The sequence below is a fragment of the Pogona vitticeps genome, chromosome 5 (genome assembly GCF_051106095.1).
Source record: "Pogona vitticeps strain Pit_001003342236 chromosome 5, PviZW2.1, whole genome shotgun sequence".
Lineage (NCBI taxonomy): Eukaryota > Metazoa > Chordata > Lepidosauria > Squamata > Agamidae > Pogona > Pogona vitticeps.
The window spans coordinates 159,331,143-159,357,207 of NC_135787.1; the positions used below are offsets into that span (position 1 = coordinate 159,331,143).

Here is a 26,065-nt window from a genome sequence, read left to right on the forward strand (position 1 = left end):
AAGGTTCATTACTGGGAAAACCAACAATGGTTTCTGAAACTGATTCCCTGTGAATATTTTCCGTAAAAAGGTAAATGTGTATTAAATCTAACTGAATGTGTAATTAAAGCCAAAGTATCTGAAGATTAACATTGAAATCAAGACAGTTAGAAATAAAATAAATATTAGTTTAGATCTTTTTAGCTAAGCATCTCAGCTAAAAAGAAATAACTGATTTTCAAAACAAACAATATGATTAGAAATATGCTACTGAAAAAAACGAGGTATCATAAAACATTAAGTTACAGAAAGCTTGAATCCAAGCTTTCCCTTCTGCCTCTGTTTGAAGATAGGTTGCCTTGCCAGCTGATACCAATGTAATGCCAGGAAAATATTTGGCTCAAATGGGGACATATTTCTTACCATGACTGCTGCCGTTGCCCTTCAGCAAAGTGAAGCAGTAATGAGAACACCGGGGCCCATTTGCTAATCCTCGGAGCATTTTCAGATAAGGAATGTAAATTGTTGAGGGAAGGAGGTCTCCCATTTGTCTTACAAATTTAGATAAAACAACCTGTAACACAAAAGATGCCATTTTACCAAAACATAATCATTTGTGGATGAAGGAACATCCACAATCTATGACTCTAGAATTAACTGTAATTAATGCAGATATATGATCTGCACAAGTAATTGCCAGAAACTCATGGTTGCTCATATCACTTTTTCTAGCTTCAGGGTTTTTTTAATAGAACTGACTGCTGCAGAAGAAGAGTTCTCCTCCCCGTCCAAGATACTAAGGCCAATCCCACCTACAAGAGAGAAGGGATCTTTTCTAACCTGACGCTGGGGTGGTCTTTGATGGGCTATCCCAAGATACGACCCCATGATGGTGGAGCTCTGCAGAGGCTCTGTAGGGCACCAGTACTCAAGAGCAAGTTCCAAATTAAAGGTATCCTTCTTGTACAACTCAGCAATCTGCAAAGGAAACAGGGGAGAGACCCCATATATCAACAAGAATCTCCCCTTGTTTAATGTCTTACTACAGACTTAACAATCAACATATTTTACAAAAGGTTACAAAATTCCAATGGCAGTGCCTTTACAATTGGCCCATCCCTTTATCCTTGAAGTAACTGTGTGTAGGAGGTGGCCGCATCAACCAGTGGGACTGAGCTACAAGTAAATGTCCTATGTGTGATTCTGGGCAGAAATGGGTTCAGAGAAGAATCTGATTCCCTCCTCATTCCAAGAACTTCAAGTGAAATGTATGCGTAATTTGCTCTTGTCCTTCTTTCTTCAGGCAATTCCTTAGATATTCCCAGTTTGGTCTCCTTACCAGCAACACTAAAATATTAATTCCAGAAGGAAAAATTAAATCTAGCTCCCTAGAGTGGACGCATAGACCAGATGGGCGGGATACAAATCAAATCAAATCAATAAATAAAATATAAAGTCAGTAAGTGTTTTGATTGCACTGATAAGATGGACTCATCAACCAAATAACAGACTATATAATATAGTTTCACAATTCTTATACAATGTTTTTAAATATTAGTATAGTATAATTTCAAATTTTAGCTAGCATGGTTTTAATTATTTGTGAACTTTAAATATTTTTGTAAGCTGCCTTGAGTCCCCACTAGAGGAGAAAAAACAGGATAGAAATTAAACACAGGAAAGAATACAATAAAAACTTGGCTTTTTAAAAATTCCCATGTATTTAAATAACTGCTCTAGGTAAGGTTTTTCACAAATGTTCTTATTGTTCCGTCCTTTTCTGAAAATGTAATGGAATCAATGATTTAAAAAGCACTTACTAAAAGCATCAGATGTTCCAAATCCCGTCTAAGTGAAAGAGGTGGCTCATTACCCATCTGTATACTCATGTGGATCATACGAGCATCTTCATCAGCTCGGTTTCTCAGCTGCTTCACCTACACAGTTTACGAAGGAAGTTTATTTATTCTTAATGAAGAATGAAGAGAGAAAAAACCCGAATACTGTATTTCTTGATACCATTTCCATGGAAGCAAGCCTCACAGAATTCACTGGAACAGAACGTTTGAGTAAGCATGCACAAAATTCACTATTAAGGGGAGAATTTGTTACTAGAAAACTAACAGCAGCTAGTCCGCGATTAAAGAATGAAAACTGGATAATAAACCATCTGAATCAAGAGCATAAGCAATTTTGCGCTGGATCAGGCCACCGGCCTATTCAACTAATTTCTCATTGGGTAGTATTATTGCTATAAAAATATTACTGCAGACATTTAAAAAATAAAAGTTGCGTTTATTGCATGACAAGGATCACAATGGCAACTTTTCATTAAATAAATATAATAAAATTTTAAACAAGGTTTAAGACCAAATAATCAATATAACCACTTTCAGTCCCAACTTATAAGTGGAATTACAGTGGTGCCCCGCATAGCGACGATAATCCGTGCAACAAAAATCGTTGCTATACGGATTCATCGCTATGCGGATTTTAAAAGCCCATAGGAATGCATTGAAACCCCTTCAATGCGTTCCTATGGGCTTAAAACTTACGTTTTAAGCGAAAATCCTCCATACGGCGGCGATTTTGGGTGCCCGGTAAGCGAGGAATCCGTCCCTGTTTTACCCGGCGGCCATTTTGGAACCGCCAATCAGCTGGGGAAAAACATCGTTATGCAAAAATCGGTAAGCAAAACAGCTTACCAATCATCGCAAAGCGATTCCCCCCCATAGAAAACATCATTATGCGATCGCAAAAGCGATCGCAAAAACATCATCGGTATGCGGATTTGTTGTTAAATGGGGCACCCGTTATGTGAGGCACCACTGTATATTATAAACAGACATGGACTAATAAGGAATTAACTTTATAATATCCTTTGAAGTGCATTTCTGGCTTGAAATATATCAGGACAAGGCATCCTAACCCTTTACAACTTTATGGTTTGTTTCCTCCATACATGCAAACACACACACACATCGATAGACAGATAGATAGACAGACACATGTATATTTAAATGTGTGTAAACACAAGGAGATGCATGATATATATATGCCAGGAACTATCCTAGATGGTAAAGAAATTGGTAAACTTTAGGTGCTTTGTGCTTCAGCTGTAGAGAGCAATGAGCCACAGCAAAAAGTTGTTGTATGAAAGTCATGATACGTACACTTATTTAATGAAGGTCTCGGTTAATTTATTTCTAAGAGCCAGGTCTATTTTTCTAGCCTAAGTCCTTCCATAAACATGGCTTTAAAATTTCATACAATCTGAAATTATACACACCATTCACTCTCACAAATACTTGTCTGTATTAGAAAGAGTCTGTTGGCATATCTGGCTTCTTTATATTCAGCAGTACAGACATGTACAACTTACTTTCATTGGCATGAGCGCAAGGAAGTCTGTGACAAGGTTGTGGATTCTACGAACATAAAATTCATCCTGGTAAAAATTTTCTGCTCTCACCACAGATTCAGTAATGAATAGGAAAACATTATCTGTAATTGCTAACTCTGCCATGGCTTCGTCGGCCTCAGTGAATTCTGCAAGTGCTGGAGGGAATGAAGAGGAAGGAATAGAATGTTTTATAAAGCACCTCACTAAAAATACATTTCATAGGAAGTGGGTTTAAAACTGCCATACCATCTAAAGGAATGTGAATGCACTATCTGCTTTCTTTGTTGAAAACGAGGAAACTAGGTTGTGTATAAATCCCACTTTGAATCTAGTTTACCTGTCACATCAGAGAGCTGTGAAATTCCACGCAAGGCTAGTGCCCAGGCCAATCTAGCAGTAGCTTGAAGTCCTGGTAGTTTCCAAGGACGAGACTCCTGAAGGCGTGTATGTAATGCAGCTATATACTGTCTTTCTGTTAACAGTGGCAATTGGTGTATCAGCTCTAAAACAAGAGCAACAATAAAAAAAGCTTATTACAACCAAAAGAGAAAGAACATAGTCTCAGTTTCACTGGAAACAAAAAAATGATAGCTGAACAGATTAAAAAATATGTTTCACCTTTGTTATTGTATATTAATTCATAGGATTAAAAAACGTCATTAGCTATCTATACTTAGAAATGTGCACAAGATATCAAGAAAAGTTCAGTAGAGAAGTTTTCAACCCATGCAAGCCTGTGTCACCTCTATACCTTTTTTCCCCAAGGTGTCTAAAATAATTTGAATGACTATGCATAACGATTCTCCTTTCACCTCTCCTCTCCTAAATAGATGTTGCTGTTTTTCAGTTGTTTCTTAATAACTTTTTTCTCTTACATGAGAAAAAGATGAGATCATAAACATTTCATTTTAATTGTTATTACTGCCAACACTAATTGTTACAGTGTTGATCATTTTTCCTTTCAAGGTTTGTTCTTATATTCCCAACTGTTAAAACTATGATGTGTTTAGGCACACAGCAGTCTTCTGCTCTAACACTATGTATGCTACAATCATTGCTACAATAAAACTAAGGCATTTATATGTCCACATTTCACAAATGTATAAAACATCACAACTTTATAAAAGAAAAAAGAAATTACACATACAGTAGTGTTATAAAGTTGCAGATTTCAAAAATAACCCCATCAGAGCTACAAAAAATGGCAATGCTAGGAACAGCATATATACTACGTCAATATTTAACAGACAATTAGGTTTTTTGTTAAAACTTGTTAAAACTTATATAATACTAGTCAATGTTTTTATAAGTTTGATTGACCGTGTTTGATTTTTTGAATAATAACAATAGAACAACTTTGATCTTAAGACCCACAAATGGAAAGAAGCTTGCAAAAAGGTACTCTTCTGCCCCCTCATCCTCCATGCTCCCCTCTGTGCTCCTCAAAAAGCACAGATATGAGGGTCATTTTCAGTTGAATGAAGAAAGAATAATCGAAAATTGTGTGTAATCAAAATTAGCTTGAGCAGAGAGCATACTGGACTACACTGAAGACAAAGAGACAAAAAAGCCCCTTATGCTAGCTTCTTTCTGAGAACCCAAGGTAAGATTCCATCTTCTCAATGTACTATTTAAGGTCTATTGACATATATTTCCATTTCTCTCCAAAACCTGAAATCTTTTTCTCTCCCCGCCCATGAGAAACATTTTTCCTCTCTGGCTTCAACATTTCTAGAAATTTATCTGTGAAGATTTTCAGCCATTCAGGTATAGTTATCTGGATGTTGAGTCATGGCAATTGGACTTCTTTCTTATTAGGTTGAAACATTTCATTACTCGTCCAAAGTAGCTTCTTCAATCTGAGGAGAGTTGGTGAGAGATCCCTCTCCACATTTCTAAGTTTCATCCCCAGGAAGATGAGGACCACACCCACCAGAAAGACAGCTGTTAATGACCCATGACAATTGGTGGAGAAGGACTGCAGAAGTGGGATTTTCACCCACCCCCAGTCCTTTGTCCTTCTAACAAGCCTATTCAGACTAGGAGGAAGTGAAACCAATGAGGAGGATATATCAGGGGTCTCCTACCAACTCTCCTCAGACAAGAAGCTACTTGGGTGAGTAGCAAAAAATTTCAACCAGTTGCCATGACTCAATTTCCAGATTTCTAGAAATTATATCCCTTTTCTACAAAGTGAGGTCACAACTATGCTACTCCCTGATCAGGAGTCATTCTTCGATCAAAATCTGAGCTTCAGACAAAGCAAACTGTGTCTAAGGATGCTAACTGACATAAAGAGGATTAAAGTTTCCAGTTAAATGTTTATACCAGGATGGGCAATGCACAGCCCCTCAGTCCTCCCTGACTCCCTCTTTTTTGGGGCAGAAGGAAAGGAAAGGTGAAATGCAGCTTCTGGAAACCTTCAGGAGGGATTATTCATCTTTCAAACAGGTCGCAGTCTTCCAACATATCATTTATTACTCATTTTTCAAAACTAGAAATTCTCATCCTTTCCTGTTCTAGTTTTCAATTTTTAGCATTTCAGATGGTCTGTAAAGCTCTCACAGGGTGCTGGAGCAGAAAACACAACCCATAAAACCACAAAAGTGGCCCACCCTGACTCAGACACACTGATCCATCCAGACTAATAACATAATGATAATCATGTACCATCCAGACTAGATTCTTAAAATGTGTATTTGAAAATAAGATCCACAAAATAAAAATAAGAGAAGACTTTGGATACTTTTTGTTGCAGCAAAAGCCTTTGCAGACTGCAGGTGTTCTTACTTGCATCTGATAAAATAAGCCACAGTTCATGAATGCACCACAAAATACAACTTGCTAATCTTAAAAGTGCCACGAAATTTTGCTTCTGCTGACATAACATGGCTACCACCCTAGAAATTTATGTGTGAAAATTATTTTTTTTAAAAAAATACACAAACCCTCTTTGATTTCCCATTCATTCATGCTACTATACCTCTGGAGAAGGCAAAGCACTGTTAAGATGTGATCTCAAAGACTTAAATCAAGGAACTTATACAGCTGCATACCATATGGGAAGGAACTATTTTATTTATTTATTTATTTATTTATTTATTTATTTATTTATTTATTTACTTACTTACTTACTTACTTACTTACTTACTTACTTACTTACTTACTTACTTACTTACTTACTTATTTATTTATTTAATATGCCGCCCACACTACCCAAAGGTCTCTGGGCGGCTTACAGCATTTTAAATATTAACCACACTGCTTTCGCAACTGAAATAATATGGAATACATAAAACTCCATCTATTCATTTCACTTTCTGTTTTTCTTACCCTTTCGTTCCATAATTACGTTGCAGAACTTGTCATCATCAGCAACAATATATGAATCATAGAAATATCCACAGAAAATATTTAGAGTATTCAATGGTAAATTGGAAGAATTCATTTATGAAACAGAATTAAAAGTAAGCAGGATCTAAACATCAATTTAAAGCCTTACCTTCTCGATCTTCAGTGCTCTGTTCAAGACAACTGATGTCAAAACAATATAGAAGAGCCATAAGAAGTGCTAAATTGACTCTGTCCAATGAGCCATCAGCTTCTACGGTCACTTTCTCTAAGTAACTAATAAGGATTAAAGTATCATCCCGACTCAGGGGTGACTGGCACGTCCAAGCAAATAAACTTTCCGCCAATGACTGCCGACACTCCTTGATAAGATCAGAAACCTAGAAGAAATCCAAGCATATGATTATTATTAGAGATGGGGGTATTCGTTTTAATATACGAATATCCCCATACAGATGAGACCGGACGGTCCACTCACTGATCCGCTGCTGCTGCGGACGCCGCGATTCTTCCAATGGCTCTGCAGATTGTGATCTGCAAGCCACTCTTCAATCTTGCAGCGAGGTTTGTCCTCCCACCTCCTGCCAGGAGTGGCTAGCTGATCTTGATCTGCGAAGTCATTGAAAGAAACACGGCATCCGCAGCAGCGGCAGATCAGTGAGTGGACTCTCTGGCCCCATGGGGCTGCACTTTTGTTCGCCACCTGTGTGGGGATATTTGTATTCGTATATGAATACTCCCATCTCTAATTATTATACTTTATCTTCAAAACATAGTCTTTTATCATTTACAGCTTATACCTACAAATGCTTACTTAGAAGAAAGGCCCTGCTGTTTACAAGGGGAATTCCTTCATAATAAGTGTATTTAACTAATAATCCCAGCCAAAATCATACAGGTAACCAAGTAAAATTCAAATAACTCACCAAGCCTAACTACATCTAATTGACAAGGCACCAGAGTGCATATCGCTTGCACAAGCAGGCAAAGGGTCAGGCACGTGACCAAAATGCACCTTGGCACCTAATCAGGCACTATTAGCCACAACAAGTGACACAAACCTTACACAAATAAGATTGTAGCCAATCTTTTTTTAGGTGATTGGATAGACAGAAGTCAAGTCCAAAAATTTAATTTCAAAAGTCGCATTTAAAAAAAATAAAGCAAAATCTTATCCTGTCTCCTAATAAAATTATTATCTGAGGCACTACTGTCAAATGGATGTTGGATTATAAGTCTGTGTAATTTACCAGGAGACGGCTCAGCTTGTATGTGATGCAAAGCCATATTACATGAGTGAGCCCTGAACCACTACACTGCCTGCCTGCTCTCCTCAAACCCTCTGACCAAAGTATCCTCTAAGTAGCTGTCTCCTATGCACAGATGCATGCACGCACACACCCACACAGACACGCCTTCACCCCTGCATGTACATGTGACTCCACCCTCCACACGAGGGGTTCCATTGTGACCAAAAAGAACCAAAGGAGCTGAAAACAATGGCTCCACAGAAAAGGAGGAAAGCTGCGTGGAGGGAGGAGGAGCTGTGCAACTTAGAGGGAACCTTGCCTCTGACTGACTTCTTTGTTCATGTCACACCGTATCGCGATATTACAAATGAACTAACGAAGTACAGTTAACAATGCCACCAACTCTGGATGCAATGGCAAACTAGCCTGCCTCAACAAGGAACTCAGAGAGGGAATCAGAGTGTATAAATCCAAAACACTCTGATGTCATGTCAAACCAGGTTTGACATTACAAAAGAACTTGACCACTGTCTGTACCGAAGTACCTGACAAATCTTATTGCTTTTACTTTTTACATGGCAATTCTCTCGTTTGTGAAAAGAGTGTCTCACAACTGAGTACATATGCATCTCCAAACCTGTTGAATGTACTTGGATTTATATATTCAGAGTACAATACAATTGGCTGCAGCCCCCCATGCAGACGTATCACATGTACACACAATGCAAGTCACAAATATACTTACCACCTTTTTTTCCCACAGAAAAAGACTATATCTATGTAGGAAATCTTTGTACATAGAATAGTCCACACAATGTGCTGAGTAGCCTAACAAATCTTCTCAAAGAGAAGAACTGAGGAGGCATAAAACAAACTATTCTTAATACTTTTGTTTTTCTACAATGGAGAATATGCTCAAGAAAACTACAAGCACTTGGAAAAAGTAGCTACCTCTTTCCGATGTTTCTCACTGCCCAACCCTCGTTCTCTCTGCAGCTTCTCGAATTCAGTGTTCAGATCAATTTGAGACACCAAAGTCAGAATTTTATGAGTTAAACCTTGCTCCATCAGCTCATCCGTAAAACGTGTTGTTATAGAGACGAGTTCAGGACTGAAATCAAAAGGGACAGTCATGCCTTAGCTATATTCATTTTAACAAGCTACAAAGACTTCTATAAAATTTAGGAAGTTAGAGGAGGAAAGCCATAACACCACTCAGTTGTATTGATCATTCAATATAAGACTCAGTTGTATTGATCATTCATTATAATGACTGAAGAACACGGGAGATTCCTTTGAATGCAACCGTTTCATTCTTAAAACTGCAACACCCTAAGTCAAAATAGTCACACTGAAGGTGGGAGAAGAGAAATATTAGAATGCTGGTCCATTGCTTTAAACACAGACCTGAGTTCCAGTGTCCATGTCTTGCCTCGCCGAGACTGGATAAGTGCTCGCAATGAGTTTGCAAGGCATCGCTTTCCATCCCAGTATAGCAGAACAGCTACTAAACCTCTAGTGAGCCCAGGAAAACGAGGCTGTTGATGCTCTCCTAGAAAAACCACAACTTCTCATTACGAACACAAATGTAGTGAACAGAAAAACAACTTAATACTTCAGTCATACCAAATGTTACTCTAATTCTAAGACTCATAAGGCCTCTGCCAAAATCTTCATGTAAGGTTTGTCTTATTGCCAACTGACAAACTACCAGTACCTGTGTCAGTTGTTTGCCCAGGATGTGTCCTGATATCTCATCAATATCTTTGCAATCAAGAACAGGAAGATTCTTATATGAACACCAAAACTTATATGAACACCAATAGGATTCCAGGCCCCCATTTTTAATCTAATCTAAAGCACTGATACTTTTAAACATACCTAAAATGATCAACGTTTCTTTTTACAAAAAAATCTATATATCAGTTTTCTTATTATCAGTATCTACATTTGCATGAATGAGACACATCAGACTGGCACTTAATCATTTGCTAAATGAAAATAATATCCACATAAACACTGGATGTTCACGGGAATTTCTTGGGATACTAGAACATGATCAAAATATAAAATGAATGGCTACTCTGTTCCCATCAGAGCATCATATTACCAGCCAGAAGAAGTTCAACAGCTGCTAATTCCCCAATATCAAAGAGATCACTTAGAATAAAGGCTTCTTTGATGAGCTGCTCTGGTAACAATCTGGTTCCCTGTTGGCCTTGGACAGCAACTCCTTCTGTATTTGCTTTCTGAACTTTTTCATGCTGTTGGGCATTCTTTGGCTAGAAAACAATTAAGTTAAAAATGATATTACTGGAAAGGAATTAGAGCAACAACTATGTTATATTAAAATACAGCTCAAATGTACTAGTGTTTTGGATGCTGACTACATTGCTAAATGACAAAAGTTTAGAATATTTCACATTTTCTACACATCTTATAATGTTAAAAGAACATCCTTTTATAATCCTCAGCCATTTACTAAAAACAACAATCACAGATGTACAGTGGGGTCTTGACGTGAGAACTTAATCCGTATTGGAAGGCGGTTCTCAAGTCCAAAAGTTCTCAGGTCAAATCTGCATTTCCCATAGGAATGCATTGAAAACCATTTGATCCGTATCTGCTCTTTTCCGTCCATAGAAACTAATGGGAAGCTGCTCTTCTGCTTTCGACCACTGGAGGGGGATATTTTGTTTCTTTTTTTCTTAGGTCAAGAAAGGTTCAGGGAAGGCAGGAAAAATACAGTCCAGGCAGTACAGTACCAGGCAGTCCGAAGACTGTCTCCCAATCCACTCTCTAAACGCTGGGAGGAATGAGGAAGCAGACAGGCACCCTTTTCACTGGCCAACAGTTAACTTAAAGTTCAAATTTTGCACTTTCTCTGCCTCCCACGTGGGTTTTTTTTTCAGTTCTTAACTCAAATCTAAGTATGTAAGTCAAGTCAAGATTTTCCTATGAGAGTGGTTCTTAAGTCAAAATGTTCTTAACTCGAGCCGTTCTTAAGTCAAGACCCCACTGTATTTATTTATTGTTTGACCAAAAAGATAATTCTTCTGGTTTCTTGCAAACCAGTCAGAGAAAAGGATTTCTAACAGATGATATTTATCTCACAAGTGCAACTTGAAAGAATCACTAGTGAGAAATACTAAAATTCAGTTTAAACCTATAACTTTCAGGGAAACAATGGAAGGGGCAGAATGAATGTATCAATTCTTTACACTGTAATTCATTTCCTTCCTCTTTATAAGAAAGATTAGATTCCCTTGTTAAACAATCTGGGAATCTACAACATTAGAGTACAAGTAGTTGCAATTTTTGCAAATCACTGGTGACATTTGCACAGAAAAATTTCCAAACAAATTCAACTTGTGGTTTCTAAACTTTGTTTGGACCACTGCTCATGCTACACTTTGCTATTTGGCAATCAAAGAAGAGTGTCTGGACAAGGCTGGGACATTTACAAGGGGCACAAAAATATAGGTGCAAAGACTACTAGGACTGTCTCTTGAATGATCAAAACATGAACTTTGAATTTAGACTCTTGCGGATTCACATAATGCATGTTCACAAAGAGCTAACTTTTGTTAGGTTCAGTGGAAGTATGCAGAGAAACTGCAATCACATCACTGAACCTTTGGGTAGTGTGGGCAGCATATAAGTTAAATAAATAAATAAATAAACACATCCAGTACTCAAAGGAGCTTTTCTCCCATTCAACTTGTTTGCTTTCACCTCACAATATGATATTCAACTACCATAACTGCATTAGTCACAACCAATTTTTTAAAAAGAGCATACACAAGGAAATTTCTTCCCCCTTCATATCAAATAGATTTCTTAAACAAAATCTTTTAAATTTTAAAATATCTTGATTAAACCTATTCAAGAAATGTATTTCAATACAACCTGAAACAAATAAAGTCCACTGTTTAATTAAGTAGTAAACATGCATGATTAGGACTGCAGACCAAAATCCCACTCAGTTCCTTTCAACTCACTGTAAAGGTTAAAACAAAAATGTTCAATTACAGAAACCTACTACAGTGGTGCCTCACTTAACGTGCGCCCCGTTTAACGACAAATCCACATAGCGATGTGGATTTTGCAATTGCAAAAATATTGAGATTTTTCCCCATAGGCCCCATTTTCCCCCAGCTGACCGGCGGGGCCTTTGGAAGGACCACGGGGGAGTGCTCCACCACGGTCCTTCCGAAGCGCCTGCCGGTCAACTGGGGGAAAATGCCAGCGGGCGCTTTGGAAGGAGCATGGGTGAGCCCTCCCCCGCGCTCCTTTCCAAGCGCCCGCCGGTCAGCGCCCCCCCGGTCAGCTGGGCGAAAATGCCAGCGGGGGCTTTGGGAGGACCGTGGGGGAGCCCTCCCCCGTGGTCCTCCCAAAAGCCCCATTTTTGCACAGCTGATCGGCGGTTCCAAAATGGCTGCCGCGTCAAGAAAATGGACGCCCGCAGCGTTTTCGCGCTGATTCCTTGCTTACCGAGGCGGCGAAAATGGCGGCCCTATGGAGGATTCCCGCTTAGCGGTGAGTTTACCCCGCATGTGGTTTTTCTTTCCATATAGCAATGTTTCCGGATAGCGACGTTTTTCCTGGAACGGATTAACGTCGCTATGCGGGGCACCACTGTACATTTTTAAAATTTCCATTCACTATAGCATTATTAAAAATTCCTAAATGGAAAACTTGCATCTCATTATTATAAACCACTGCATAATGGTTTATAATAATATAATTATTATATATATCAGAACAATACTACATCAACTTGTCACCCCCATCCCACAACAATTAGAAGTTTGCTTTTTACCGGGTTTCTGAAGAGTGATATAAAGTCAGGTTTATGCTTCTTTAAAATCTGGTCAAGAAGATGTACTGCTTCTGGCTGTCTTTTCCAAATAGCATTAACTACTGCCTGCCAAATGTCTTTGTAAGGCCCCCACAAACTGGCACCTAAAAGTAAGACAACATATTCACAACTGGGCAACAGTGTTAATGACTACATAACCACACAACACTTCACAGGAACAAAATTAATTTTAAAAAATCTTTTGTAAAAGCAGTAAAACCCATGCTCTGGATAGTATTCTGCAATTGTATTATCAACATATTCTTATTCTCAAGGAAATGGGAGGTGTGAAACAATGATATGTTTCACATCTAAAGAAAAAAGATATTGAACTGAAAATCCACATAATTCTACTTCAGTACTGTATTATTTTAATGAGAAATAAAATAGTCCAATTCCCCCCCCCAAAAAAAACAGACAAAGTGGAGCAATGGGGGGGAGGGGGCACTTGCATAAGAATTCACTCTCCATTGTGCCATTTGTACTGATGAAGATGTCACCTCCTTCACTGCTAGTACAGTATATTCTTCATCAGAACAAGAGTACATCAGAACAAGGGCCTTCAAAGCAAAGAAAGAAAAGCACTTATGCAACAGTGCATGGAGATTCAAAAAGGCACAAATCCCATAAGTGACTGGAACATGAGATGATCCCAGAAATTTGTATTTCGCTAAGATCCACACTGGCTTTTATTCAAAAGTGTTGTCCACACAGAAAATAAACAACAGCTCTATAACTAAAAGAGATGGGAACTTGGAACCAGAAACGGAAAAGAATGCATAACAAAGGAAAGCCACAACTTCCCAGTGCAATTACAATTAGTATTCTGACTTCCACACAAGAGTGAGTATCTAACTGATGCTAATATAATATCTGTATAATATACCCTGGCTAATGGTGGCTAACTGCCTAAGTGCCAGGATATATATCAGTCGCATGAGTAGCCATGTGCCCCTACACTTCATCAATTAAATATAACTAGCCATCTTAAATCACATAAACCTCAGCGCACACCATCAGGATGCTAGCGAAGGTCCATAATGTCCATTGAGCTCTCTTCCAGAGAACTTAATAAAAACCACAAAGTAATCAGTCACTTAAAGGAAATTTAAAGATATTTAAAAGGTAGTAGATATCCTAAGCCCCCTGCCCATGATGCTTAGATGATAATTTAAATCCATGGAAGACACGATCCAGGGAAAACTTCTGTATTACTCAAATATTCCATCATTATTCAATTGTATTATCAACATATTCTTATTCTCAAGGAAATGGGAGGTGTGAAACTTCTGTATTACTCAAATATTCCATCAGGTCAAGTGCATATTCATGAGATTTTCTTGGCAAAGATGCTGGAGTGGCTTGCCAATTCCTGCTCCAGGCAGATCGTGTTTAGTCAGAACTCTCCACTATGGCCTGTCCGTCTTGGGTGTCCTGCACAGCATAGCCCATTGCTTCTCTGAATTACTCAAGCCCCTTTGCCACGACAAGGCAGCAATCTATGAAGGGGAATATCATTGGTTTATAATCTAAAACAAATCCCTTATGAATATACAGTGGAAGTGAAAAACAGATTTAAGGAACTAGATTTGGTGGACAGAGCGCCTGAAGAATTTGGATAGAGGCTCATAACATTGTATAGAGGCTCATAACAGGAGGCAGCAGCAAAAACCATCCCAAAGAAAAGGAAATACAAGAACAAAGTGGCTGTCCAACCAGGCCTTACAAATAGCAGAGAAGAGAAGGGAAACAAAATGCAAGGGAGATAGGGAAAGTTAAAGAAAATTGAATGCAGACTTCCAAAGGATAGCAAGGAGAAACAAGAGGGCCTTCGTAAATGAACAGTGCAAAGAAATAGAGGAAAATAATAGAAAGGGAAAAACCAGAAATCTGTTCAAGAAAATTGGAGATATTAAAGGAACATTTGTGCAAAGATGGACATGATAAAGGACAAAAATGGTAGGGTCCTCACAGAAGCAGAAGACATCAAGAAAAGGTGGCAAGAAAACACAGAGGAATTATACCAGAAAGATCTGGATGTCCCGGACAACCCAGATAGTGTGGTTGCTGACCTTGAGCCAGACATCCTGGAGAGTGAAGTCAAGTGGCCTTAGAAAGCATGGCTAACAACAAGGCCAGTGAAGGGGATGGCATTCCAGTTGAACTATTTAAAATCTGAAAAGATGACACTGTTAAGGTGCTACACTCAATATGCAGGCAAGTTTGGAAAACTCAACAGTGGTCAGAGGACTGGAAAAGATCAGTCTACATCCCACTCCCAAAGAAGGACAGTGCCAAAGAATGCTCCAACTACCGCACAATTGCACTCATTTCACACGCTAGCAAGATTATGCTCAAAATCCTACAAGGTAGGCTTCAGCAGTATGTGGACTGAGAACTCCCAGAAGCACAAGCGGGATTCCAAAGGGGCATAGGAACTCGAGACCAAATTGCTAACATGTGCTGGATTAGGGAGAAAGCCAGAGAGTTCCAGAAAAACATCTACTTCTGCTTCATTGACTACGCAAAAGCCTTTGACTGTGTGGACCACAGCAAACTATGGCAAGTCCTTAAAGAAATGGGAGTGCCTCACCACCTTATGTATCTCCTGAGAAACCTATATGTGGGACAGGAAGCAACAGTTAGAACTAGATATGGAACAACTGATTGGTTCAAAATTCGGAAGGGAGTACAAGGCTGTATATTGTCCCCCTACTTATTTAACTTATATACAGAACACATCATGCAAGGCTGGACTGGAGGAATCCCATGACAGAATTAAGATTGCAGGAAGAAATATCAACAACCTTCGATATGCAAATGATACCCCTCTGATGGCAGAAAGTGAGGAAGAATTAAAGAACCTCTTAATGAGGGTGAAAGAGGAGAGTGCAAAAAATGGTCTGAAGCTCAACATCAAAAAAACTATGATCATGGCCGCTGGTCCCATCATCTCCTGGTAAATAGAAGAACAAGATATGGAGGCAGTGGCAGATTTTACCCTCTTGGGCTCCATGATCACTGCAGATGGGTACAGCAGCCACGAAATTAAAAGATGCCTGCTTCTTGGGAGGAAAGCGATGACAAATCTAGACAGCATCTTAAAAACCTTGCTGACAAAGGTCTGCATAGTCAAAGCTATGGTTTTCCCTGTAGTGATATATGGAAATAAAAGCTGGACCATAAAGAAGGCTGACCACCAAAGAATTGATGCTTTCGAATTGTGGTGCTGGAGGAGACTCTCGAGAGTCCCCTGGACTGCAAGGAGAACAAACCTATCCATTCTGCAGGAAATCAACCCTGAGTGCTGACTGGAAGGACAGATCCTGAAGCTGAGGCTCCAATACTTTGGCCATCTCATGAGAAGAGAGGACTCCCTGGAAAAGACCCTGATGTTGGGAAAGTGTGAGGGCAAGATAAGAAGGGGACGATGGAGGACGAGATGGCTGGACAGTGGCACCGAAGCTACCAACATAAATTTGACCAAACTCCGGGAGGCAGTGGAAGACAGGAGGGCCTGGCGTGCTCTGGTCCATGGGGTCACGAAGAGTCGAACACGACTAAACAAGAACTAGTGCATGTACTGCAGTTAAGCTGCATGGCAACCTTTTCACCAGATATTACAGTTCAATTTTTCCCAAAGTGGTGCCTTGCAATGGAACACAACTCTAATAACATGACTTGGGACGACAGGAGTTGTAGCAAAACGAAAACTGCTCTCGGGGTTAAGATTACTGCACGCGATTTTAATTTGCTGAGTCCCCCACCCCCCACAAAAGGCCTGTGTTGCAAGACTGTGCATTAAACTAGGGGCAAGCCCACCGAACTCAATGATGTTTACTTCTGAGGGGGCATAAATACAGTTGGACTGCACGGCGGTAAAAAAAAGGCGTGAACGACAGGCCGAGCTCTCTCTGGACCACGGGAAAAAGCTGGAGCCAGTCACGGATCACAGCCTTCGCTCCCTCACGGAAACCTGGAAGGGAAAAAAAAAAGGAAAATACACCCCCCTTCCTCCCCGGGCCCTCGTTCACGCTCTCGGCTCCCCTTACCTGAAATTACCGCCAACGGAGGCGACATCTTGCCAAACTCGAGCCAAACGCGCCGTTGCCGCCGAGAAGCCCGGGAACAGGAAGAGCTGCCCCACGCAAGGCCGGCTCGGCAATCTCCGTCGTTTTCCCACCGCTCGGCTGCTTCGCCCTGCAAGCGTCTTTCACACGGAGTCTCCGAAACCCCTCGAGCAAGGAGACCCCTCCGCTTCTTTGAGACAAAAGAAACCAGATTCGGACCTTCAGGGGCCAGGCGCGGTTTGGCTGCCTTCCCGTCCAGCGAAGGCCCCGGCGCAAAGGACGCTGGGGACTGTAGTCCGAAACTCGTCAGGGCAGCGCGCGGGAAAGTTGAACACAGAGGTTCATGGTAAACGGGTTTATTGAAGGGTGAGGATCAGGGAGCACGGCGGGGTTAGGACACAAGGCCAGGGGTCCGCTTCACTCCACTGTTGACGAGTGGCTTCAGGGCTGTCTTGCCGGCCGAGGAGAGGTGACGCGCCCAGGAAAATAACGCGCGAATATTGTCGTTTCTTCTGTCTCCAAGTGGTGTCGTTCAAGTTCTCGCACTCCGCTTGCATGCGTGATAATGAGAGCGGACACTTCCCATGGGAAACATACCTAAGCGAGGCAAATTTCTCAATCTTTGAAATATAGTGTGTGGGGGGGGGAGGACAAAATTGAAAAGTGCAAGAATGCATTTTAAGGGAGCAACTTGCAGCTTTTGCGGGTTAATCCACTTCGTCAAACACATAGAATGTACTCATCTATTAGGTCTGATAAAATGGATCAAGCCTCGAAAGCTTACATTGCAATATGCAAATCTTTTAAGGGGCCACCAAGTGCTTGTGTTTTGCCCAATTTGTGCTTACATAGACTGAGACGGCTACGATTTTAGAAAAATCTCTAAAATACTGTAATTGTCTTGCTCTGGGAGGACTTTTAAGTACAGTACGTAAAATGCTTTTGCCCTCCCGTGTGCTGATTGCTTTGATACGAAGCCGGAAGTGAAGGGCTCAGCAGAAGGGTTAGTGACAGCAGTAAGGGACTTCTTGGGGGGGTGGAAACGAGGGAACAGGTTGAAATTCGTACTGTCTCTAAAGTACTGGGCGAAAGCTAAAGCAGAGCGCTTCCCATCATCCTCCAGGCAGCATTTACCATCATGCATTTCGCTGTCTTTATTCCCGACTTCCTTGCTGCCGCTTTGGGGGTCAGGTGCGCATGCGTGTTAGCGGAACCCTGAAGTCGGATTAATGGGCATTATTCTGTCCGCGGAGGATGGTGTCGCGTGGAGGGCAGCACGTGCGGTAGGTCCTGATATTTTGTGGAAGGCACTTGGGGCCCAAGACTTCGCGGGGATCTCTCATGCTTTCGCCCTTTGGCAAGGGAATTCTTTCCTTCTGACTTAATTTATTTAATTTCACTGAATGGATATACGCTTTTCGGTTTCAGGAGAGCCAAAGGGCCAATTTGACCACAACAATTCCAACTTTATATTTCTTAATTTGTCCCGTGAAATTGATCAGGCATTGTACCGCGTCAGTTCTCCTTTCCTTCCCCCAACTTTGCCTATTATACCATTCAATTTCATTCAATTTCGGATGTTGTGGGTCACAAGTCCCATAATACGGTACTGTTGGGCTGGGGCTTCCAGAACCTGCAGTCCAAAACATTGGAAGGGCTCTTGTCTCAAAACCAAGACCACAGGAATCATCTGCGCGGCCTGTCTTGTTCTGGTTTTTGAAAGTGTGCTAATCCTTAGCAGTTTGTAAAGACTTCATTTTGGAAGGGCGTTTTTGGAAGGGCGTTTGCATTCCCTTTAATTATAACTTGCATAGTTTTTTTAACTTTCCAGGTATGGCGAACTGTAGTTGAACATTGATTTAAATAGTGATGATAATATTAGAAACAGGAATTGAGACAAGGTTCTAGTAAAACTGTTACAAATTTCAAAGGTAATACAATAGGACTTATTTTATGGTCAGAAATGCTTACATAGAATACTCTGTAAATTGGAAGCATTTCCCAGTTAAACCACACAGCAGAATAACAAATGCCACTTAGGGCAACTCTGCATTGACTTTTCTTCCTCTCTTGTCACCTCCTCCTTTGTCTCCCTGATTCTGATGTTTTCCTACAGGTGCCTTGCATTTGTTAGCCATTATGTTTGTGTTGGTGGAAATGACAGATACTGTGCGAATTCCTCCATGGCAATTTGAAAGGAAACTCAATGATGCCATCACTGAAGAGTTAAATAAGAAGTTGGCTAATAAGGTAAAAATTTCACAATACGCCATGCCTGACAAGCTTGCTATAACAGAAAAATATTTTGAATGCAAAAATCTTGTTGCTGTACATCAATATATTTTACAGTGCTGAGCAGTTACTATGTGATTTTAATCTCCTTGTTTTATTAATATGCAAGTGAGACCCAGTGTAGTATGACATTGAGAAGTGAGTGACAGGATACAGAAGGTAAGGAGAAATGCTAAGTGGGCTGCCTGGTCATGAGTGCATCTCATCTTTCTTCTCAGCAGTCATCTCTAACCTTTCTGTATCTAAAGTCAACACACATGAAGTATTTTCAACTATTCAATTACTATTTGGTTCATTTGTGCTCTTTACATTTTGGCATGCTGTTTCAGAAAGTTGTTGCCCATTTCTTCCTCATTGCTGTGATTCATTACTCATTGGACTTGCTTCCCCAAACAGGTTGTGTATAATGTCGGCCTTTGCATCTGTCTGTACGACATTACCAAGCTGGAAGATTCCTATATATTCCCAGGAGATGGTGCATCACACACAAAAGGTCATTTACTTTAATGTGATCTCTTTAGATATATAAAAGTTAACCGCTTGAATAGTATCTTTTTCAGCAACTTAAAGAATTGCCATCAGCATTTTAAGTGCTCTGTATTCTCAGTTATGACTCTGTTACATTAATGGCCAGGCATGTTTTTAAGGTTACCTGTTCTATGGGGACAAAAGGCTGAGAGTCTCATAATCACTATGCTTTGTATTTGCTATTTTTCCTCTTTAGGACAACATTAATATGAGTTGCCTTTACTGTAGGTCATTCCTGACTAGTAGTTTATTATAGTCTACAGTAGTTCTACATGTGCTTATCAAACATGTAGGTTCTCATGAATCCAGACTTGTTTCATGCGTACCCATATTCTGAAGTATCCATACAGGGAATTGGGCATATATCATGTCCTGTTTGTTGAGTGTGCTAGCAAGTTATTGCACAAGTAGATATATAGTACATAGAAGCTGAAATTCTTTTGCTTAGCAAAGTAAGTTGCAACTAGAATGAGCCAATTTGAATCACCGGAACTTACCACTCCTTGGTAAGTAGTTCAGTTACCAAGTCCCCACTGATTAATGGACTACGATAGTGTGACTGTGCTATACAACAAGATTTCAGCATAGGAAAGTTACACAGGTATCTTGTCATAAATCAGACATAGGTATGCCTAAGAAACCAAATAAAAATGTTAAGTGTTTGCTATACGTGTTAAATCCCACATTAATTTAATGTCGGACAGTATTGTGGCTGCATTCATAGGAATTAAGAAAAGACTCGATAGTGAGTTGACTTGAATGTGCAATTTAGAAAGTGAGCATATTTCTAAGCCAAATGTTTCAAATGTAAGTGGGTGTAGGTAGGCTGAATCTTAAAACCATTTCATCTGCTTGCTGTCTTGAGATATAACAGAGGAAGAAGGCTCTGCAAACATTGGAATGCGGCTTATCAGTGGATAGTGTTATATTTTCCTAGAGTAGCCCATAGACTTTCTAGAAACTGGAAAAGTAGAAAAAATGGGCTAGATTAGGTATTTCATGTTGACTGAGACAAACCTTTTAGTGAAGAAGCACCCAGTATCTGCTTGCACAATATTTTTTTTCTCCAGCACAGGATATAACTGCTGAGCTGTTAAATTCAGTATCTTTGGTCACAAAGAAACATGGAGGTTGCTCTAACTGCTGTTATCTTTTCGATTGGCCTAATAAACATACTGAGTTTTGAATTTGTTTTATGATCATTATGGCTATCTCTGCTTCTATATATAACTGTATGTATAGTTTGTAGACACAACAGCAGGTCCACCTTATAATGCCAATTAATTATCTATAACATATCAGGAAAAAGGAACTACCCAGTTTCCCCTAAAATGATACCTAACCTGAAAATAAGCCCTAGTATGATTTTTCAGGATGCTCATAATATAAGCCCTACCCCAAAAATAAGCCCTAGTTATAAGCCCTAGTTAAGTGAAACCCCACCCTCCACCATTGTGCAGCAACCAGAAGAAGATGACATGACTGCATTTGAATAAATGTAGATGGTTGTACATGACAAAAATAAAACAACCCCTGAAAATAAGCCCTAATGTATTTTTGGAACAAAAATTAATATAAGACCCTGTCTTATTTTCGGGCAAACAGGGTACTTGTGCATATTACATTATATAGTTATGTGTTCTTATTTGAGTGTCATATTTCCTGTCACTGTTGCACTACTTGCTTTACATAAATTGCTTATAAAATATATTGACATACATTCATTCTACTGTATATTTCATTTGTTCAGTTTGTATTACCTTTATCAATTTTGCATATGTAATACCTAACAGTAGAGATCTCTTGGGTGGACACAAGGCTACCCTAAATCTTTTATTTCCTTTGCCACAGTTCACCGAGCACTGTCTTATTTGGTCTGTTTACAAAACAAGTTATTTTCAGTGTGCCTGACCTGCAGAAACATACACAGTTGCCCAGAAACAGTGCTCTGCATATTATTAGCCCTGTGAGAGAAGTTAAGTTGAAAATCAAAGGGCTGTCAGGATCCATTAGTGGTTGAAGTTTGAGAGGTGGGTAGTTTGAGATGACAGTCAGTGCTTTGTTAATACAACATTATATAATCCTGGGTCCCTTGTAGTTAAATTTGTGGATTTTTTTGTGCAGCTATTTTGTTCAACATGAACTTAAAACATGACTTGCCAAAAAAATGAGGTGTTATTCCTTGCCTCTTTTCAGTGCATTTTCGTTATGTTGTATTCCACCCCTTTCTTGATGAGATTCTGGTTGGAGAGATAAAAGGGTGCAGTCTAGAAGGAGTTCATGGTAAATTTTATTTCTATTCATTGTATGAGTGTTATTTCTGAGAAATTGGCATGAGTGTTATTTCTGAGAAATTGGCTTGCATATACAGTAAATCATAGAATACCCCTGGAGTGGATTGGACTATATTATGATATGTGTCTTGAACAATGTAGCATATGATGTCAAGTCAGCTAATATTTACATTTTGAAGAAAGGCAGTTCTGTTAAAATGTGATCACTGTGATATAGTGTTTGCTGAAAAATATACAGCCCCTCAATGCCCTGACTGTGGAAGCTTTTGTTCATTTCACAGCCATGGAATTCAGTTACTGCTGTGCTCAGTCAAATGTAATTATAGCTGTATGAAATGTTTCTGGAGAATGGTTTTTTTTATTTGAATGATTTTTTTTATTTGGTTGCAGTCTAATTGGAGGATTTTGCCCAGCAGCCTCAGAACTTGTTTCCTAAGAGAAGCCTAGCTACCAGTTAAAATATTTAGATTAGACAACTGGTTGTATTAGGAGTGGAATTTCTCTTTTCCATATGGTATTAAAGATAAAGATTCTGAAATGTTGAGTTCTTAGCTATGCTTAATTTAAGCCAACATTGTGCTGAGTTTGGATAAATGCCAAATGTAATATTGTATATGTAGTTTCATAATCAGCTTATCCAACCCATGCCCAATTCCCAGTACAACACCTACAGGTGCTGTGACTTTTACAGAGACTACTACTATATCCATGATTGAGCTGGAGTGAAAGTTAAAGATATGGAGTGGATCAGTTCTGTCATGACACACAGGCTTGAATTCTGAATATTATAAGGTGGTGTTTTGTTTTGTAAAAACTGTCAATGAATCATCATTCACCCGTGTGCATGTTGTCCCTGGCAAAACTTTTAAGGTGAGAGAGTCACATTATATATAAATGGCTTCTGTGTTAATCTGAGTTTTCTTCCCACAGTTTCTCTTGGTTTCTTTGATGACATCATTATCCCTCCAGAATCGTTACAACAGCCTGCCAAGTTGTATCCTCCAATGTTGCTGGATGTTTTAAAAAGTGTAATATAATGACAGTAACTTATCTTCAGGTGCAGCCTTTATACTCAAAATAACAATAAAAATCATCCTTCTTGACGATGTTGCAAAAGATTGCTGCCATAGCTTTAACATTAAGAACAAAGGAATCTGCATAATAGCAGCCCTCATTCTGAAGTATGGGGAATAGTCTCTGATTTTTTTTTTAAATTGTGGCAAAGGGCAGTATTTTGGACTGAAGCGTGTGGAAGTAGATCAAAAGGGTTGGGGAACAGCAGCCATAGGGACAAAGAATTGTCTAATTTGCTTTGATCTTAGATTCTTCTAATATGCCTCCAGTAAAGGTTATGTACCTGAGAAAAGGTTATGTAGGGATGAATATTTAAAATCAGGCAGCCTAGACTGGCAATGGGATTTCTTGTCATGAATCCGAACATCCATTCCCTCTTTACCACATTGCTGCCTTAACCCTCCATGTGCCCAGCGATGAAGCTGAACAAGTGTGGGTTTGGGAGTATGAGACTGAAGAAGGAGCCCATGACCTCTATATGGATAGAGGGGAAGAAATTCGCTTCCGTGTGGTGGATGAAACCTTCATTGATACATCCCCAACAGGGCCTAGCTCTGCTGAGCCCTCGACCTCTAGTGCCACAGAGGAGGTGCAGAAGAAAGAAGCCCCCTACACTCTTGTGGTAACTATTCCATAAACTTGGTTCAAGAATGGGGTAGAGAGGCATCAGGGAATTGTAAAAGCCAAATGCCTGCTGCTTTCTTCAGTGCATTGGTGTTACAATAAGGCAGACATTGGAAGTGCAGATTAAAACTGGAATGTACTAATGGAAGATAATCACTGCAGTGTGCAGCAGTGGGGTGAGCTACAATTGTTTGACATACATGCCCAGTAGTCTGTCATTGTTGATGCACACATTTGTTTTAAAATCTAGGATTTAATGAAAATTTGAGTCTGAGGGGATAGCTACAGCTATTTTTGCTGGTAGTTATACACATTATTTCAACCAATTATAATAGTAACTATTTCTTTCAAAAATGACAATACTTCTCTGTTTCCTTAACAATGCTAAAAGAAGCACATTCTCTCTGTGTTGTGCTAGAGTCACAGTAGGATGAGATGAGGAATACTAAACCTGAAAATTTCTTCAGAGGTGCTCTATGAATTTTGTGTTTTTCCCCCCAGTGAATGCCATGATCTGTTTTATTCAGTGTGGTTAACTATTTCCAATCTGTCTTTGTTTCTTTTTTTTCTCTAAACAAAATTGAAAAGGAAAGGTTTTGAATAATCTCACAAAATATATTGCATAACGTATCCTAGATGTTGAATGGATAATCCAAATATTCATTCTTCAAATTCTTATTTGAATTCTTTTCTCTGTGCAGGGGTCTATCAGTGAGCCTGGCCTAGGCCTCCTATCCTGGTGGACAAATAGTTAGCTAAAGGAAGAAACACTGTTCCTCCAGATGGATGTTTTCCAGTCAAAAAAATCCAGTGGGTTCTTCTTTTCTCTCTTGAAGAACAGTTGCAAAGTGGAAGCAGTGTCTGAATGATTCTGGTTTACATTTGATCTACTTCAGTCTGGTCTAGACATAGAAAGAGTGGGACTGTTCAAAGTAACTGAAGACCATGAATGACCCTGGCCACCCAAATTAAGTTTGGATCTCTCTATCCACCAAAACCAGCTGCATATACCTAAGAAGAGTCTATTGAAGGGAAGAAAAGGTGGAAAGCTTTGTGTTTCACAACAGATGGAAGAAGAAATTCAGAAATATGCAACAGTATCCAATGCTGCCATGTTATTCACAGTGTAACAAGAGAGGAGGAATTATGCAGTTTTGGAAGCAAGCATTCATGTTACTGAATGTACTGTTTTATCTAAATAGCCTTGGATATCCTCTTCTAACTGATATTCTTTAATTCATTGGCAATGAGTTTATTTAAAGCTGGGCAGAATGGACGGGCCACTCTGCTAGCAAAATAGTTTACAAACATCAGCAACACAACAGAAGTGTTGTTTTTACTAACCCATCAACATGTCTGCACTATGGCCCATTTTGCAGATAAACTAAAACTGCTGAAAAAAGCTGGAGGACTGAGCGACTCTTCTGCATGTTTGGCCTAACTATATCTGCTACTGAACAGAATATCTTGATGGCTGTTGTTACCCTCTTATGATCAAAGCCTCCTTCCCCTGTTACAGAATATGGATGCAGATATAGAACCTCCACCATTTGTTTTCTGGGGTTTGAATGTATCAGGGTGATAAATGTGAGACAGTGGTGAAATGAGCACAAGGGACACAATCACACTACATAGTGTAAACAATACATATAAATTCTGTGGACTAAGCAAAGGCAATACTGCTGGTTGTGCAGGCAACTCTGCTTGTGGCAGTGGTTTCAACTGTGAATTGCTACTGAGCTGAGTGATTTGCTATGGATTGTTAGTGTATATAAAAGTGACAAGGAGAGCTTTGGGTAAAGGTTGTGTATGTTACCTACACAGTAAGTTGAAATCCCCCCCCCACCAATTTTTCTCCTTACTTGTCATATTTACATCCTGATTTCTCTCCAGTAAACCCAAGGTGTTGTTTCTAACTTATCCTTTCCTGACTTTATTCTCATCACAACCCTGTGAGGAAAATTAGGCTGAGTGTGTGACTGGCTTAAGGTCACTATATGAGTTTCAGGGGCAGGTTTTAAAGCCTGGTTTTCTGAGCCAATGCAATAACCCCTATACCACCCAGTTTTTCAACAAAAATGATCTTAGGACTTGAAGTAGTAAGCTCTAATAAACCTTACACATAGACTTCCTTGTATTTCTAGTGTTTTCTGATAGAAAGGCAGAATTTACTTGTGGATCTTTTACAGGCTGACTGGAAGTTAGCTACAAAGAATTGCTGGAATTAATTCAGAAATAATATGCAGTTAACACTACATCAGAAACTTTGCTTTACATCCAGTTTCCGAACATACGATTCTGCGGCTGAATAGTTTTGATTCCCTCCCAGTAAGGGATAG

The 26,065-nt window shown here is 39.6% G+C and overlaps 2 protein-coding genes across 2 annotated transcripts in view; one reads left to right on the forward strand and one right to left on the reverse strand.

Moving 5' to 3' along the window:
• The window catches only part of NUP205 (nucleoporin 205), a 61,259-nt gene extending 44,082 nt beyond the window's left edge, over nucleotides 1-17,177 (reverse strand). The window contains exons 1-11 of the mRNA XM_073000221.2: nucleotides 16,897-17,177; nucleotides 12,806-12,948; nucleotides 10,094-10,265; nucleotides 9,391-9,535; nucleotides 8,935-9,094; nucleotides 6,885-7,113; nucleotides 3,720-3,884; nucleotides 3,362-3,537; nucleotides 1,800-1,916; nucleotides 820-957; nucleotides 403-553 (exon numbers count right to left, since the gene is read on the reverse strand). Of these exons, the coding sequence (XP_072856322.2) occupies nucleotides 403-553; nucleotides 820-957; nucleotides 1,800-1,916; nucleotides 3,362-3,537; nucleotides 3,720-3,884; nucleotides 6,885-7,113; nucleotides 8,935-9,094; nucleotides 9,391-9,535; nucleotides 10,094-10,265; nucleotides 12,806-12,948; nucleotides 16,897-16,924 (1,624 nt within the window). The 5' untranslated portion in view covers nucleotides 16,925-17,177. The remainder of the gene's footprint in view (nucleotides 1-402; nucleotides 554-819; nucleotides 958-1,799; nucleotides 1,917-3,361; nucleotides 3,538-3,719; nucleotides 3,885-6,884; nucleotides 7,114-8,934; nucleotides 9,095-9,390; nucleotides 9,536-10,093; nucleotides 10,266-12,805; nucleotides 12,949-16,896) is intronic.
• Nucleotides 17,178-18,070: 893 nt separating this feature from the next.
• On the forward strand, nucleotides 18,071-25,853 carry POLR3H (RNA polymerase III subunit H). Its single transcript, XM_020811733.3, has 7 exons — nucleotides 18,071-18,197; nucleotides 19,031-19,164; nucleotides 19,603-19,699; nucleotides 21,931-22,017; nucleotides 22,959-23,022; nucleotides 23,517-23,724; nucleotides 24,428-25,853. Exons 2-7 carry the CDS (start codon nucleotides 19,054-19,056, stop codon nucleotides 24,479-24,481), a joined length of 621 nt encoding a protein of 206 aa, XP_020667392.3. The 5' UTR covers nucleotides 18,071-18,197; nucleotides 19,031-19,053; the 3' UTR covers nucleotides 24,482-25,853.
• The last annotated feature ends 212 nt before the right edge of the window (nucleotides 25,854-26,065 follow it).